The following is a 16,964-nucleotide window of genomic DNA, read 5'->3' as shown; positions in this document are numbered from 1 at the left end:
CGCCAACATGGCATAAAAGCGATGTCAAAACAAAACATGCATGATGACAACAAGAGTATCCCAACAACATACAACAAAGGATCTCAAAACATAACATGATGAGTTATGACAACAAGTACATCACATAGAAGATTCTACATCAAATCAAGCAAGGAATCATGACAACATGTAACAAACAAGATCCTACATCAACATCAATCAAGGATCTGTGCAACATAATGCATAAATAAGAAGTACATGAACAAATCATATACCTCGCAACCAAGGGCCATCTGAAGAAGTGGATGTCACACTGCTGAAGTTGCTCGGACCATCGATCGTATGAAGATGACTGCTCTCATATGAATGTAGGCATCTGTACTGGCACTTAGAAAATTTGCTAGAAGAAGAAATGAGAGAATAAGAAATCTGAAGACACCATCAGATTTGTGGTGTCGAGTAGCGTTGAATCAACTATCCAAAATCCAAATTATGAAAAGGTGAGAAATATGGGCTCAAGGAATCTTTTGGATTCCCCTGGGATTCCTCAAAGATTTTGCTCCATGGATGGATTGGAAATTTTGCAACTCAGATGGCGAATCTGATCTCGCCATTGCGATCCCTACGGAAAACCATGAAAAACAAGTATAAACTTGACTATATTCTGACATTTCAAAATTTTACCTCCTTGGGAAAATTTCATGGCTCATGGTTCCGCTCCCTGTTTTTGTTGAAATCATTGTTCCACGTGAATTCTGAAAATGACCGAAAAATGCAAAACCCTGATAGAGAAATGGACAACATTGTTGTGCTTGTGGTGATGAGAGGTGTAAAAACCATATAAAATTTGTCAAATTCTGACAAAGTGAAAATTTTGCCCTCTTGTAAAATTCATGGTTCCTACATAAAAAAATTAATTAATTGTCACGAAATCCATGCCCACCTTCTACCTCAAAATCCATTCCTTGCAGTCTCTCTCCTCTATCTCAAACTGCGTGCAGAGGTAAAACTCTGAGTTTAAATAAAAATTTCATCGACGGATTTACCAATGAGCTAGTTTGGCTCATTGGTTAAATGAAGGTGTTGGTTGAGGAGAGGTCAGGGGATCAAATCCTGCCCCTCCATATATAACTTTTAACAAACCTGAAATTATGTATTAATGGGGTTTGGTCCGCATTGGGCGGCCTGCCCCTTTAACCCCACACTAACACTTTAATCCTCTTAACTGTTGTCAACGTAGTAATATTGGCACATATACATATGTGTCGGCGGATTAATCGCAATCGACAATTGGTGATATTTAAGGTACAAATTCTTTTATTGGGGTTTCGTTGATATATATATCGTCGATTTGTTATCGCATATGTATATTGAGTCGGGGCGACAGGGTGTGGGTCGGGCCACCATTGATGGCCCGCGCCCACCCCATAATACAATGTAATATATATAACATATATGCGACAGGCCTTTGGAGGGTTTGGCGGGGGTTATGGCCTACCAACCTGATACAATATATATTGAAGTGTTGTGATTGCGATAAGGCCAGCAGGGGTTATGGCCATCGGCCTTAAAATATATATGCGATGGTTTTTAAAGTGTTCGACGGGGGTTATTGCTGCCGATCCCGAAACCATATATTGATGCAATTTACGATTTAAAGTGGTGGGGCGATTAGGCCGGTGGGGGTTATGGCTATCGGCCTTAATATAATAACTTTGGTTATGAAAGTTTGGGGTGGCGGGGGTGGTGGCCTGCCACCTCATAACAAATTATATTTGATTTATAAAGGAGGTGTTTTGAAACTTCTAGAAAATAAGGGTCATTGGACAAATTAACGAAGCAACAATTTTGACCAATTTCGGGAGCTAGGATTATGCCTCGGGGTCGGTCAAATTGTAGGAAACTTAAACTTGGCCCATAGCCCAACTTTGACTAAACTTTGACTGGCCCGTTCTCCCTCATATGAGCTCGGTTTGATGAACCGTTCGCACCTCCATGATCAGGGCGATGAGATCTACGCTCTTGTAGTAGGTCAAAGTCATACTGAGCACTTTGATTTTTGAGTGTTCATAAGCCTTCTTTGTCCTATGTGTCCCTCTGGAGCCACTTGGATCAATCCTCCCCACTAAGGAGCTTTTGGTCCTCCAAAAGCATGAAAAATAATCTGCAACTTTCTATGTACCCTATCTGCATCACAAGCATCCTGAAAAGGTATCGCTTCCATCTCCTTCACCTTTGTTCTTCAGAGCCTTAAGCGATGAGCCGAGACCTGCTAGCTCTGCAACCTATACTACATTGTTTGGCAAATTACATGCTTGGATGACATGACCAACTGAAGACCCAAATGTCCTACACTTGCCATGAGTTTATAACACATACTCGGTGGTCAAGTTTACATCAAGATGGACGCATTACCCCAGCTATGACAACAAGGCCAACATATCATTGTTGCTTCAAAAAGTGATGGAAAGCACATCATCATTGCAACACTTGATTTACATACATAAGGCCAGACGCTATTGGTTCGACAAGTGATGGAAACATAACATCACTTTCAGAGTGTAACATACGACTCAAAACATGACTAGACATCATTGTTGCTGACCAAGTGATGGAAAACACATCATCACCTTTACACTTTAAAATGCAACAAATGATTTGCAAAAGAATGACCATGAAATGACAACATGTCTAGAAACCATTTTTCACTGATCAATGTGAATGGGTCACCTCCTTGAGGTGGTTTTCCCTGTCGAACAACTTCTCGTCCTGGTTCACACACCGACGCTTTGTCTTTAAGGCGCTGCTCTGGATGGAGCCTCCAACAAGTGGCTTTTTGATGGACATTTCTGTCGCAATGACTACAGTAGGTTTTATTCCTCCATATCTGCTTAACCTGTTTCTTTTCATGCTGTTGAGAGGGTCTTTCATGCCTCATGAGTGTTGTCATTCTTTTCCAACACTTAGAAAAGGTATGGTTAGGTAAACCACAAAGGGTGCATGTTTTTTGATACCTTGATCTTCATTCATTATTAACAACATGATCATAATCAAAATGAACATTCAAAGATCGAAAATGGTTATACCTTCCTTTGTTGTCTCTGATGTCAGTATGGTGATGAGAGCTTGCCTCGGCTCTCTCCCTGCAATGGAAACTGCCATGGGATGATGGGGATGTTTTGCCATCATTCTCTTTCCTCGACGATGTCTCGAACAAATCTAACACCTTCGAACACTCTCCTTTAGTGTACCTCGAGCCTACAAATGGATGTTTGTGCACAACCTCTAGAGGTGGAGTTATGCCTTGGTTATTAGCACCAAGTTCTTCTTTCTCCTCGTGCCACATCCTTGTAAGGAGCCTCATGTTTGTCCCTGTAATTGGGATCTCCAAATCTCCAACATACATCATAATATGAGAAGATGAAATCGAAAGGAAATCAACATTTTTTACCTCCTCTTTCGATTTTGAAAGAACTGATGAGGGTTGCTCATCATTTGTTGTTGGTGGTTTGCTAACTATCATGGTGCATTCCCCAACTTCCTTTTTGACATACCCACGTCCTGCCTGACGAGGTAATTCCTCTACTTTGATGGGATTGACAATGTCTTGGCCATTAACGCCCAAGCCTTTTCCTCCATACCCCATTCTCTTTAATAGTTTGGAGCTAATTCCTGTGATGTGATTTTCAAACACAGTGAAATCATCATCAAGAAACATACATGAAGATGGAGAAGTACTTTTTACCTCACATGGGTCTCACTGCAGCTTTTCGAAGGCCTCATCCTTTGCTTGCAGCTGTCATAGCAAACTTTGTTTTTCCTCTTTCTCTTCATGTAGATGCATCTTCAGTTCATCATTTTTTGTTTTTTTGCTTTAGTTCCTCCCTGGCCTCTTCTGTGGCTTGCAACTGAAGCTGTAATCACTCCTTTTCCTCTGTCTCTTTCTATAGAGTTTCATACACGATTTCCACTTTCTTGGAAATGTTGAGCATGGTCTCGTACATCACTCTTTCATCCTCTGTCATTGTTCACACCGCAATTCACATGAACACAAAGACTGCTCTGATACCACTTGATCCAGGTCCGAGTGTGAAGAAGGACCCTTCCAAGACCTTTTACTTTCATGATGTGTTAAATTGCATTTTAAAAGAACATTAATGAATACATCTGCATGTGGAAAAGAAGAGGAACATATCAATCATCGGCACATGAAAACGTAAGTCATTGATTAATGGAATTCGTCCAGAAGGGACCACGTCTCCGGGCCCTGGTGTCAAGATGGTGTAGGCTGCTGCATTAAGTGTTGTCAATAAAGGTGATGTACACAAGAGATGATGTCACGATCATACAAGGCAAAATGCCCTCATGCAGGAGTGGCTCTAAGGGATGCTACACAACTAGAACTCTCAATCAAACTCCTATCAGTATGACACAAAAACATGCATGATGAGCATCCCGCCAACATGGCATAAAAGGGATGTCAAAACAAAACATGCATGATGACAAAAAGAGTATCCCAACAACATACAACAAGGGATCTCAAAACATAACATGATGAGTTATGATAGCAAGTATATCACATAGAATATTTCACATCAAATCAAGCAAGGAATCATGACAACATGTAACAAACAAGATCCTGCATCAACATCAATCAAGGATGTGTGCAACATAATGCATAAATAAGAAGTACATGAACACATAATATACCTTGCAACTAAGGGCCATCTGAAGAAGTGGATGTCACACTACTAAATTTGCTTGGACCATCGATCTCAAGGCATCGATCATATGAAGATGACTGCTCGCATATGAATGTGGACATCTGCACCAGCACTTAGAAAAGTGGCTAGAAAAAGAAATGAGATAATAAGAAATCTGAATACACCATCATATTTGTGGCATCAAGTAGTGCTGAATCGATTTTCCAAAATCGAAATTCTGAAAAGTTGAGAATTCTGGACTCAAGGAATCTTTTAGATTCCCTCGGGATTCCTCAAAGATTCTGCTCCATGGATGGACTGGACATCTGCAACTTAGATGGCGAATCTGATCTTGCCATTGTGATCCCTATGGAAAACCATGAAAAACAAGTATAAACTTGACTATATTCTGACATATCAAAATTTTACCTCCTTGGGAAAATTTCATGGCTCATGGTTCCGCTCCATGCTTTTCCTGAAATCATGGTTCCACATGTATTCTAAAAATGACCGAATGCAAAGCTCTTATGGAGTAATGGACAACACCTTTGTGCTCGTGGCGACGAGAGATGTAAAAACCATATAAAATTTGTCAAATTCTGACAAAGTGAAAATTTTGCCCTCCTGCAAAATTCATGGTTCCTGCATTAAAAAATTAATTAATTGTCTCGAAATCCATGCCCTACAGTCTCTCTCCTCTGTCTTGAACTGCGTGCAGAGGTAGAAATCTGAGTTTAAATAAAAATTTCATGGACAGATTTACCAATGAGTTAGTTTGGCTCAATGGTTAAATGAAGGCGTTGGTTGAGGAGAGGTCGGGGGATCAAATCCTGCCCCTCCATATATAAATTTTAACAAACCCGAAATGATGTATTAATGGGGTTAGGTCTGCATTGGGTGGCCTGCCCCTTTAACCTAGTGCTAACACTTTAATCCCCTTAACTGCTGTTGGCGCAATAATATCTGTGCATATACATATGCGTCAGTGGATTAATCGCAATTGGTGATCAATGCTTCAGTGGCGCTGCCATCGGCGCGTTAAAATCGACGATCGGTGATATTTAAGGTATTGGTGCTTTTATCGGGGTTTCACCGATATATATATATTGGCGATTTGTTATCGCATATGTATAATGGGTCGGGGTGATAGGGTGTGGGTTGGGTCCACTGTCGATGGCCCACGCCCACCCCATAATACAATGTAATATATATAACATATATGCGGCAGGCCTTCGGAGGGTTCGGCGGGGGTTATGGCCCGCCGACCCGATACAATATATATTGAAGGGTTGCGATTGCGATAAGGTTGGTGGGGGTTATGGCCGTCGGCCTTAAAATATATATGCGATGGTTTTTAAAGGGTTCGGCGGGGGTTATGGCCGCCGATCCCAAAACCATATATTGATGCGATTTGCGATTTAAAGGGGTGGGGTGATTAGGTTGGTGGGGGTTATGGCCATCGGCCTTAATATAATAACTTTGGTTATGAAAGTTTGGGTGGCGGGGGTGGTGGCCTACCACCTCATAACAAATTATATTTGATTTATAAAGAGGGAGGTGTTTTGAAACTTCTAGAAAATAAGGGTCATTGAGAAAATTAATGAGGCAACAATTTCAACCGATTTTGGGAGCTAAGTTTATGCCTCGGGGTCGGTCAAATTGTAGGACACTTAAACCTGGCCCGCAGCCCAGCTTTGACCAAATTTTGACTGGCATGTTCTCCCTCATATGAGCTTGGTTTGACGAACCATTCGAACCTCCACAATTAGGACAACGAGATCTACGCTCTGGTCCTGGGTCGAAGTCATACTGAGCACTTTTATTTTTGAGCGTTCACAAGCCTTATTTGTCTTGTGTGTCCCTCTAGAGCCACTTGGATCACCAAAATAGATGATTATGGACAACTGATATAGCTCAAATCAAGTTGTTCTAACTCTCAAGGCTGTGACAACTCTATCAGGAATGTAGCCATAGTCGTAAGAAACCAACAACCCAGATTTGGAATTAATTTGATGAAGGAAGTATACAAGGAACTTCTGCCCCAAGGTACCATGGAGTGGATAGGAAGAGACAAAATAACCCAAAACCTAGGAAATGAAGTACCTACTTAACTTAGAAAACCCCTGCTCGAAAACTTGGGATGAATTCATACTTGAAAAACTTGAGAAGGACAAATCATTGAGGCAAGAAGGGTTATCTACAAAACCCAAGAACCAAGGGATTGGTTAGGCAACAGAGTACAACCAAACCCAAAACTACAAAACATAATAAAACAAGATGGATTGAACCTTACCTGGTAAAGGAAGGCCAACATGTGTGCCAAATACACACCCGAACCAAACACATCATTCACAGTCCCAAAATGTTTAGAATAAATGGTTTAATGTGAGAATAACAGACTTTAAATTCTTCTTATGAATAAAATTTGATATCGACGTAACTTCTTGAGTCTTGGATGACCGAAAATCTATCTGTCATAAGGAACTGGCAACGGAGTAACTCCATAAGGGATTAGGCAGTAAAAAGTGTTGCAAAAGCTTGAAAACCCTTGCCATAATACATGACATCAACTGTAGGGAAGATTAGAGAGGATTACAAGTAAGTTGTGTCAGCATACTCTAGCATTATGGCACCATGATGAAACCCTCTATTGCAAAGCAATTGCTAAAGGTGCATAGTGAAAATGAACCGATTGTGAGGGTTTGGGGAGGGGGTAATACCCTAACCACCCCCAATACAACTTGAACCCTAGATCTCACCAAGGATGGATCAGCACCGTCCGTAACAAACAAAACTCCAAGTCGTCAATTTGAGATGCCTTCACCGATCTCAATACTTGCGGCCTAGTTGTACAAAAGTTTCAGGAAGCATGAAAATGAGGTTTCATAAGGTGTATACATCATAGTGGTTGAATTAAAACCTAAGATATGGGATTTTGGATGTTATAAAGTATCCCCCTTGTCGCTTATATTTTAAATGTGTATAACAGGTGAGGTTGACTGGCTTAGTAGGTTTATGATGTATGTATGCTAATAAGGCATTTAAATGATATTTTATACGAATTTTTGTTTACACTGTTACGTATTTTATAGTTGACTCATGTAGTAGGTAATATTGATTCTTGACATGTTACAATTGGTATCAGAGTCTGGTTACAAGCTAAGGCATGTATAGGCACATAAAAGAATAATAAAAAATGTTTATGATCCATAGTGGAAGCAAGGGATTATTCATAGAGTAGTAGAAGCTACACCATCTAGTCGACCAAGAGATGGAGATGAGTTAAGAATCCACACGGGAACCAACCCATAAATATGGGTTCAATTGGGGGAAAATACTTGGAACACAAATGCACTACTGTTGGAAATAGTCCAATAGTTGTAGGGAAAAATGTACAACCTATGGTCCAGTAATGAAAGGTTGAGGTTGGAGTAGGAAATAATTATGAAAGCCTTATCATATAGATAGAACCAAAGGTATCTGAACCCGAGCGTAGATAATGGAAATAGACTAGAGATGAACCCACAAGGTGAAGGACACCCTGAAGTGAAGGGAAGTTAAATAAACAATGAAGAAGAATCTAAAAATGTGTCAGTTGGTAAAACTAAGAAACATAAAATAGAATTAGATGGGGTGTTTAATAAAATTAAACCACCAACAATCGACAATGAGGTAGAGGAAGTTGTCGAACTGTGGTCTATCAACATGAATAAATATTTTCAAATATACGAATATGATGATAATCTTAAGGCATGACTGAGAGCATGCCAATTGCAAAACAAATCCATTGTATGGTTGGAGGAGGTGAAAATGATCTGACACATCAATGAGAAGGAGGTAACGTGGGACAAGTTCCAAAAACACTTTAAAAACAAATAATTGAGAGAACTCTTTTATCATGAAAAAGGAAAAGAATTCCATGATTTGAAGTTTGGTCAGTATACAATGGATGATTTTATAACTAAGCTCACTTTGCCATTGAGATATGTTCCTTATATTCGAGAAGAGAAAGCTAAGGTATAATGATTTCTTAGTAGTTTTTCGATCTTCATGAAAGAGAGGCGGGAATTTGATAACTTGAAAAAAATGGATGAGGCTACTCAAAAGGCCTAAATCTGCTATCATCAGATGAAATAGAAAGATGAAAACAACAAAGGGTGGTTCCATGAAAAGGGACAAAAAAATGTCCAGAATATGAAATGTACTAAAGTTGTTGGAAGTAAGAACTCATCTAGGAGAGGGTTTAATGGAACCCTAAGAAAGAGTCAGCAGAAAAATCGAACTACAAATGAGACTAGAAAAATGGAGACATATAGTAAGCCATATCTAAATCAAGTACAAAGATCCCCCTTGGAAGGTGGTTTGTATCTCACTGTAAGAGATTTCATAAATGCAATGTACCTTTTGACTCAAAGCATTTGCGACCTGATTCTCCTTACCCTTCAAGTGTTTGATCTCAAAATCAAAACCGCTTAAGAAGTCGATCCATCTATCTTGTCTGGCATTCAAAGTGGGATGTTTAAAGTACTTGGTTAAGTTGTGATGATTATTCATTAGGAGTAATTTCTTTCCCATCAAATAATGCCGCCACATTTTTAATGAATGAATGACAGCTGTCAGCTCTAAATCATAGGGAAAATACTTTTGTTCGTACTCCTTGAGTTTCCTAGACTCATAGGAAATCACTTTGCCTTCTTGCATTAAGACACCACCCACTCCTTCCTTGCTAGCATCAGTGCAGACTACATAATCCTTATTTGGATCTGCAATGCTTAGAATAGGCGTAGTGGTTAGTAAATGCTTAAGCTGGTCAAAGCTTCTCTGGCATTCTTATGTCCCCTTGAAGGTTTTTCCCTTCTTCTCTAGGGAGTTAATGGGGTATTCTACTCTAGAAAAACCTTCAAAAAATCTCCTGTAATACCCAGCTAGACCCATAAATGATGTTATATCTGCTACATCATTTACTATGGACCACTCCATTATGGTCTTTATCTTTTCTGGGTCCACAACAATTCCATCCTTGGTAATGATGTGGCCTAGATATTGAATCTATTCCTTAAAGAAATCACACTTGTTATACTGAGCATAGAACTAGTGTTCTTTGAGAGTCTGTAGCACTATTCTCAGATGCTCTTTATGTTCTTATATACTGTGGAAATAAATCAGTATATCAATAAAAATTAACGCAAATTTGTCCAAATATTAATGAAATATATTGTTCATAAGACACATAAAGGTTGCGGAAGTGTTGGTGAGCCCGAAGAGTAAGACCACGAACTCGTAATGCACATAATGAGTTTTTAATGTTTTTTCTGTTATATCTTCTTCCTTTATTCTGATCTGATGGTACCCTGAATGTAGATCAATCTTTGAGAACATTGTCGCTTCCTTCACTTGGTTGAACAGTTCATCAATGCGGGGTAAGGGGTATTTATTTTTAATAGTTAGCTTGTTTAGCTGGCGATAATCCATACACATGCACAGAGTTCCATCTTTCTTTTTAACGAACAGCACTAGGGCTCCCCATGGTGACACACTGGGATGAATGTAATTATTTTCCAGCAATTCTTGTAGTTGCATTTTTAATTCTATTAACTTTGGGATACTCATATGGTACAGAGCTCGGGATACCGAAGCTACTCCTAGTACCAATTCAATAGTGAAGTCTATATCTCTTTTTGAGGGAGTCCTGAAATTTCCTCAGGAAATACATCTGAAAAATTCGGTATTACAGGTATATTTTCTAAAGAATTTTTCCTTTCCTTCGAGTTGGAAAATCATACTTGAATTGCATAAATTTGACATCTTTTTTTGATACATTTTGCCAACAGTGAAGCAGTTATCGATCTTGGTTTTAGTGGCATTAAAATACCCTGCATTTCCCGCCTTTCTCCTTCCTTATCTATATAGGAGATGGTTTTAGTTTTACAGTTTATAAGGGAACAATGTTTTTCCAGCCAGTCCATGCCTAATAAGACATCATAGGATCCTAGGGGAAACATGTTCAGATCTTCCTTTAGGGATTGATCTGCTATTTTCAGCATGCAATTGCTGACTTTAGCCAATACTCGTCTTTTTGCCCCTGTGGCTAACTATACTAACCCAGGATTCTTGAATTTGACAGCTTGCAAACAACATTGATCAACTATCTTAGGGCTAACATAACTTAGAGTAGCTCCTAGGTCAATTAAAATAGAAATAGTTTGGTCAAAAATTTTACCTTCGAATTCCACCATGGTGGGTTGGTACTCCGCCTAGTGGTCTTCAAGGGCAGCATTAATTTTAGGAATGCTCTGATCTACTTCTCCTACAGTGGATGCCTCCTGAATTTGCAAGATCTGATATGTTCCTCTACGATTGGGATAGTTTTTAATGTAGTGCGGTCCTCCACATCGCCAACATTGTACTAGAGGTCTTGTTGCGAGTTCAACTTTTGTTCACCCTAACTATTCATTAGCCTTGGCTTCATTTGGAACTCTAAATTTGGTTTGATTTCTGTTAACATTTATGCTAATCTATCCCTGGTGAGGTCCTTCATTAAGTGCAGTTTTGGTTCCCTTGCTGCCAACAGGGAATTTAATCCCCTTTTTATCAGTCCACTTTCTTCCTATATCTCCCTTCTGTCGGTTTTGCTGATAACATATTCGAGCTTTCCTTATAACCTCATCCATGGTTTTTGGGTTGTTGAATTCGAGGCGCTCCTTCATAAACAAAGGCAGACTACTAACAAATCGTTGCACCTTTGCCTTCTCCTCTCGTATGTAAGGTACATACCAAAGTAAAGATGTAAATTTAGTGATGAACTTGTCCATGGTCAGTTATCCCAATCTTAATTCATGAAACTCCTTTGCTTTTTCATCATAGAATCATTTGGTTAAATATCTTATTTTAAAGTACCTCTAGAAATTTTCCCATGTAATGCTCTGTTCATTTACTCCACACACAATCTTTACCTCCTCCCACCACAGGGTGGCTTTCCCTTGCAGCTGAAAAATGGCCAGGCGAGCTTTTAAGTTATGGTCGTATTCATATAGCTGGAAGTACTTATTCATATTGATAAGTCAGGCTTGCGCTACCTCCTCTTTCTCACCATCAAAGAGGGGTGGTTTTATTTTTCAGAATTCTCCTTGCAGTTCTATCTGTTGTCTTTTTTGTGTCTTGTGTTCTGATGCACTATCAAATTTTTCTTCCTGATTTTCTTCCCCCATTCTGTCTCTTACTACTCTATTCGGTATTCTTGTTCCCCAGACATTTGTCCATATTCTAGGTTGGGAATTGGCTAATGTTGGTTCTATTTATCCGACATGATTTTCATATTCTTCTCCTCTTACTGCATCAACCTTGCATTATCTGCACTCAGTCGAGCCATTTCACTTTTCAACTCTTGTACTGTTTCCAGAATGGTAGTATTGGTGTTGTGTGGTTCCTCCCCCAATTACACCCATACTTCAGCGTTAGTTTCTAGAATTGTTGCAGGTCCTAGACCTGGCATGGCTCCGTGTGATGTGTTGCTTGTTCTCTTCATGCTAGCTGTTTGGACTTTTTTTACTGTAAAAAACAAAAAACATCACTCAATTGTTTAAAAATTAATTCCGAGACACCTCAGTTTTTTAACCTGAGCGCTCTGATACCATTTGTCATATATCCACTTAATTTCTCTTTTACTTTTACTATATTATCCTATAGAAAAATTCTATGATCATTTGGAATCCAATAATTTCTTACATTCCTTGCACTTTTTGTATATATATAAAAACATGGCATTCATTCTAAACATTGAATCAATATCAAATGCACTTTTTTTTTAAAAGGCTAGGAATGATTACCAATATCATAACCTTACGAATGATTAACAATATCATAACCATAATACTAATGGTTGAGTTCCAAGACTGTCACAATATTCGATAATGGATTAACCTTGTACTATATAAATTAATACTGTAGATCTGATAGATCTTTACATTTATTCTAGCTTAATGCTTCATACTCCCGAGTCTTGGCGAGACCAACTCCCGACATGTCTGCCATCCACCTTCCAGATTGTCGTTCCTCCTCGGCATATTCGCTACATCAAGGGTTTTGCTATCTCGATCCCATTCGATGATGGAAACCTCTCCTGGCAGCTTAGGTTATCAACGGTGTGAGTTGTGATTCACTTATTGAGTTTTTGGTGCGCAAATGTCTGGTGTTGGCCTTAGGCGGTCAGGCTTAATCTAAGGATCCTTACAGGATTCTTGTTTGATTCCTTTGCAGTTGTGGAGAAGCATTCCTGGTTTGATTTCAGCGAGGAACATAGTCAGTTGTGCATACCTCACACATAAGCAAACCCTTTTATCTCGTAAGTTTTTTTTTTATGGAATAATGCATATTTTCTTATAGTTCTAATGTCTACGTCGATATGGGTTTAATTGCAGGAGACTTCGGAGGTTCACTAGTGGTTCGGGCTATGAAGCAAGGCACTGCCTCTATTGCTCTGTAACGGTGCTATGACATATTCTGCACAGGGGTTCCGGCTATGTGTATGCCCCTTTTTGATTCTAAGGGTTCAGAAGAGGTGAAGCTCCTCTCAGCACTGATAACCAGAGAGGGTTATGCTTGTTTTGTTTTAAGTTAAGATAGACCTTTCGAGCGTATTTCGCTACTAATTTTTAGATGTAATTCGTGAAGTCAAGCCCAATGGCAGTTTGCCTTTGATGTAGGTTATTACTGTAACTTTTGATTACAGAGGGTTTTCCTCTGTTTTATAGATACACGAATGTATGCAATTAATCTTTCTCTGAATCTCTATTCTCTAAATTTTCTATGGTCTGGATGCTCAGGGTTCATTTCTCAAGTTGATATTAATCTTTATTTCATACTTTTGCTATTTTCCTTTACAAATACTCTGTTTATAAATTTCTGGATAAGGGTTTTACTCGAGAGGGTTTCATTCTTCTAGGTTCGATTTATAGCTATTTACCCTTTAGCTAGCTAGGTGGATGCTCTTGAATTTCTTTTATATCGACACTAGACTTGTCTATAATGTTTATTTCAGAGCATTAATGTTTATCGGGGTCTTGACCCACGAAGAGAGGGATTTTGTTGTAATTCAATGAAGCTACTGTTGTTTTGCATATCGTTTGGGCTTAGAAGGAAAATCCCATTGGGAAAACCTCGTCTCACTACTTCATCTCGTTGATATTTTACAGGAATCTCTGGCCTTGTAACCAATCTTCCATAAGGGGTTTATATATATATATAAGTCTGGTGAAAGTCTATTTGTACTTCACAGATTTATCCTCCCAACCATGAGACTTACTTTCAGGCCAAGTCTCCCCTGAGCTTTTGCTCACAAGACTGATGTCTCTTGCAAGACTTAACAATCACCGAATCCAAGCTATCTAGTCATCACCAGACTTAGCTCTCATTTCCATCTATCCCTCCACTAGGACAGAATTTCTTTTTTCTTCCTCTCCAGGTTCTTGTTTGAGGTACTTGCTCATTACCCTCTTGATTTCTTTCTTGGAGAATTCATAATCAGGAAAAGTAGTTAGGGCTAGGTAACTACCTATTCCCCAATTTCTTGATATGAAAGAGAGTTACAAGATTTGTTAACACTCTCAATAAATTCTCATTCTTAATTAACAAAATTTAATAAATAGTTCAAATGTTATAAAATAATAAAAATCCAGTCTTTTGTTTTTACTGCAGTAAATAAAATAATTACAGTTTTTCCTTGGGACATCACACCTATTGTAGGCTCAGAAGAAAGGAGCAAGTAGAAGGATAACCCCATAACTAGGGGATTTTAGCTCATTTATAATAAATTTACAAATAAAATAAAATTGATTTATTTTTAAAGAATTAATACAATAAAAGATGATTTATTATTAAAAATTTAAAAACCTTTAATATTAAAAAAAAAATCATGAAATTTATCCTTCTCCTTAATATGTTTTTTGTTTTTTTTTGTGGCTAACTGAATAGGTAACATACTTCCTCAGGTACTATAGTGGTAATTTTCGTGATGGTTACCACTATAATTTTCCTGTGCAACTCCACAAAGTTGAGGTTTAGTTAATAGATAACATGTTAAAATGAATATTAATAAATAATTTACTAATATAATAATAATTATAATTAAATAAATTAGGGTTTGTTTTGTAAAGTGGTTATAAATATATAATTTTCTCATCTATTCAAAAAAATAAAATAAAAAATAAAAAATACATAAATAGAAATAAAAATATACATTCTAATTGAGTTTAAAAAATAAATGAGAAAAAATACACATATTGTAAATTTATGTTCAAAATTTTAAAAATAATGGAAAGAAAACATAGATATTATAAACATATGTAAAAAATTATATGTATATTTCTTAAACATCATAAATTCAAATACACAGTAGAGTACAACATACACACTTTGCCACCATGATAGTCAAATTAGTATTAAAAAACACCTTATAATTAAATGAGTATTATTGTTATAATATAGATTCCTTTTCAATATAACTTTAAATTTATTTATTATTCATATATGTATAAAATATTTAATATATATATTTCATAAAGAAATTATAACATTAATTAAAAATTTGATTATACATGTAAAATAATAAATTTGAAATTAAAACAGAAATTGTTTAATAAAATAATATAACACCATTAAAATAAATTAAAATAAATAGATAGAATATATCAATTAAACCCATAATAGATAAATAAATACAATATCTCAATTAAACCTGCAATGGAGATATAGAGTTCACACATGGTTTTGGTTTCTCTGAGTGTATAAAAATAAACTATTTTATAGTAAACTATTTTAAAGAAAAACATAATTTACAGTAGTATTCTTTAAACCGAGGCACCTTTTCCGCTGTCAAGAGAGGTTTTGGTTTCTCTGAGTGTATAAAAATAAACTATTTTAAAGAAAAACATAATTTACAATAGTATTCTTTAAACCAAGCACTTTTTCGGCAGTCAAGAGGAGATTGTTTCAGTGATTTTAATTTGATTTAAAAATAAATTTTATATTTATTTTTAACCAGAGGAGATGTTCAATATATTTTATTATAGAACCAGTAAAGACTTAGATGGGCTGCGTATTCCTTAAATCTAATCAATACAAACTATAACATACCTCTAAACACTTGAACCTAAATAGGCAAAATGATGACAAGCAACAGTTCCAACCCCTTCAAAAAAAATCCTTTTGATCTTTAGAAACACAAATCATATTTCCCTACCTATTGATCTGGATGGGAACCCTATAGTTTTTTTAGTCTAATGGCGGAAAGGCTCCAAAGAAAGACGTTCAAGTAATCTACTTTTAAGTGCGTAAATGATCATCGGAAGCATTAAAATGAAATCAACAAGCAGGAAACGCAAGCACCTTTTCGGTCTGTGGGAGTTTGGCAAGGAAGTGCATAAGAGGCTCATTATATTCCTCAAATGACATGATGGTATCAGCAGAAACCGGACTTGTACCAGCACTCATCAGATCGATTGCTGACACCCTGTGACCATCCTTCTCCAGAAGCTCCACAATCTTATACCAGCACCATGCTCCATGCATAACTCCATGAACAAATACAAAGTGTACTCTTCTTCCTGTAATGCTGTTACAATCCATCTCTTTTGAATTTCTGTTAGCTAACCATTCACTTCACTATCTACTCCACAACCCATCCATGAAACTCTTCGCTCTTTGGTTCATCAATTTATTACATTAAATTCTCTGGCTTGTTATTTTAAAAATATTTCGCATTGTCTTCTCGGTAATAAAATATATTCCAAAGCCATTTAACAACAATACTAAAATATGGAAATGAGAGATCATGTAGGTCCCAATAAAATCTGGAAAATGAAAAGAATCATATTCTAAAGCCAAACGCATGAATGTATTGTTTCTAGATCCGTAGTAATCAGGCCAAGAAATGACACGCCTTGGGAGTAGTCGTGCAATGGAAGTATTCGCTGAGATGATGACACGCCTTGGGAGCAGTCGTGCAATGGAGGGATTCGCTGAGATGATGACACGCCTTGGGAGCAGTTGTGCAATGGAGGTATTCCAGAAGAATACCTCCAATATAGCTTCGGGGTAGATATAGACATAATTGTCGATCTTGTTGGAAGGGAGGAGAGCACTTCTCTGGTAGAGTTCCTACCCTACAAGAATCTGTATCACATAAGTACATCTAGCACTTTTTTGTGTTAGTTATGGTTGTTTGTATGAAAGTGGTATGATTGTCAATTTTGTGGGTGAGAGTCTTATTTAAGAAGTAAATGTTAA

At 37.5% G+C, this 16,964-nt stretch overlaps 1 protein-coding gene across 1 annotated transcript in view; it reads right to left on the bottom strand.

Annotated features, from left to right (window-relative positions):
* Positions 1–16,394, bottom strand: part of LOC149263684 (methylesterase 17-like) — a 93,942-nt gene extending 77,548 nt beyond the window's left edge. Inside the window, exon 1 of the mRNA XM_089426592.1 lies at positions 16,065–16,394. Within this exon, the coding sequence (XP_089282718.1) occupies positions 16,065–16,304 (240 nt within the window). The 5' untranslated portion in view covers positions 16,305–16,394. The remainder of the gene's footprint in view (positions 1–16,064) is intronic.
* Positions 16,395–16,964: the final 570 nt, after the last annotated feature.

The sequence above is a fragment of the Pinus tabuliformis genome, chromosome 6, assembly GCF_031772625.1.
Source record: "Pinus tabuliformis cultivar Carrire ecotype Pingquan chromosome 6, CPIR1, whole genome shotgun sequence".
Taxonomy (NCBI): Eukaryota; Viridiplantae; Streptophyta; class Pinopsida; order Pinales; family Pinaceae; genus Pinus; species Pinus tabuliformis.
This window is presented reverse-complemented; position numbering and strand designations above follow the sequence as displayed.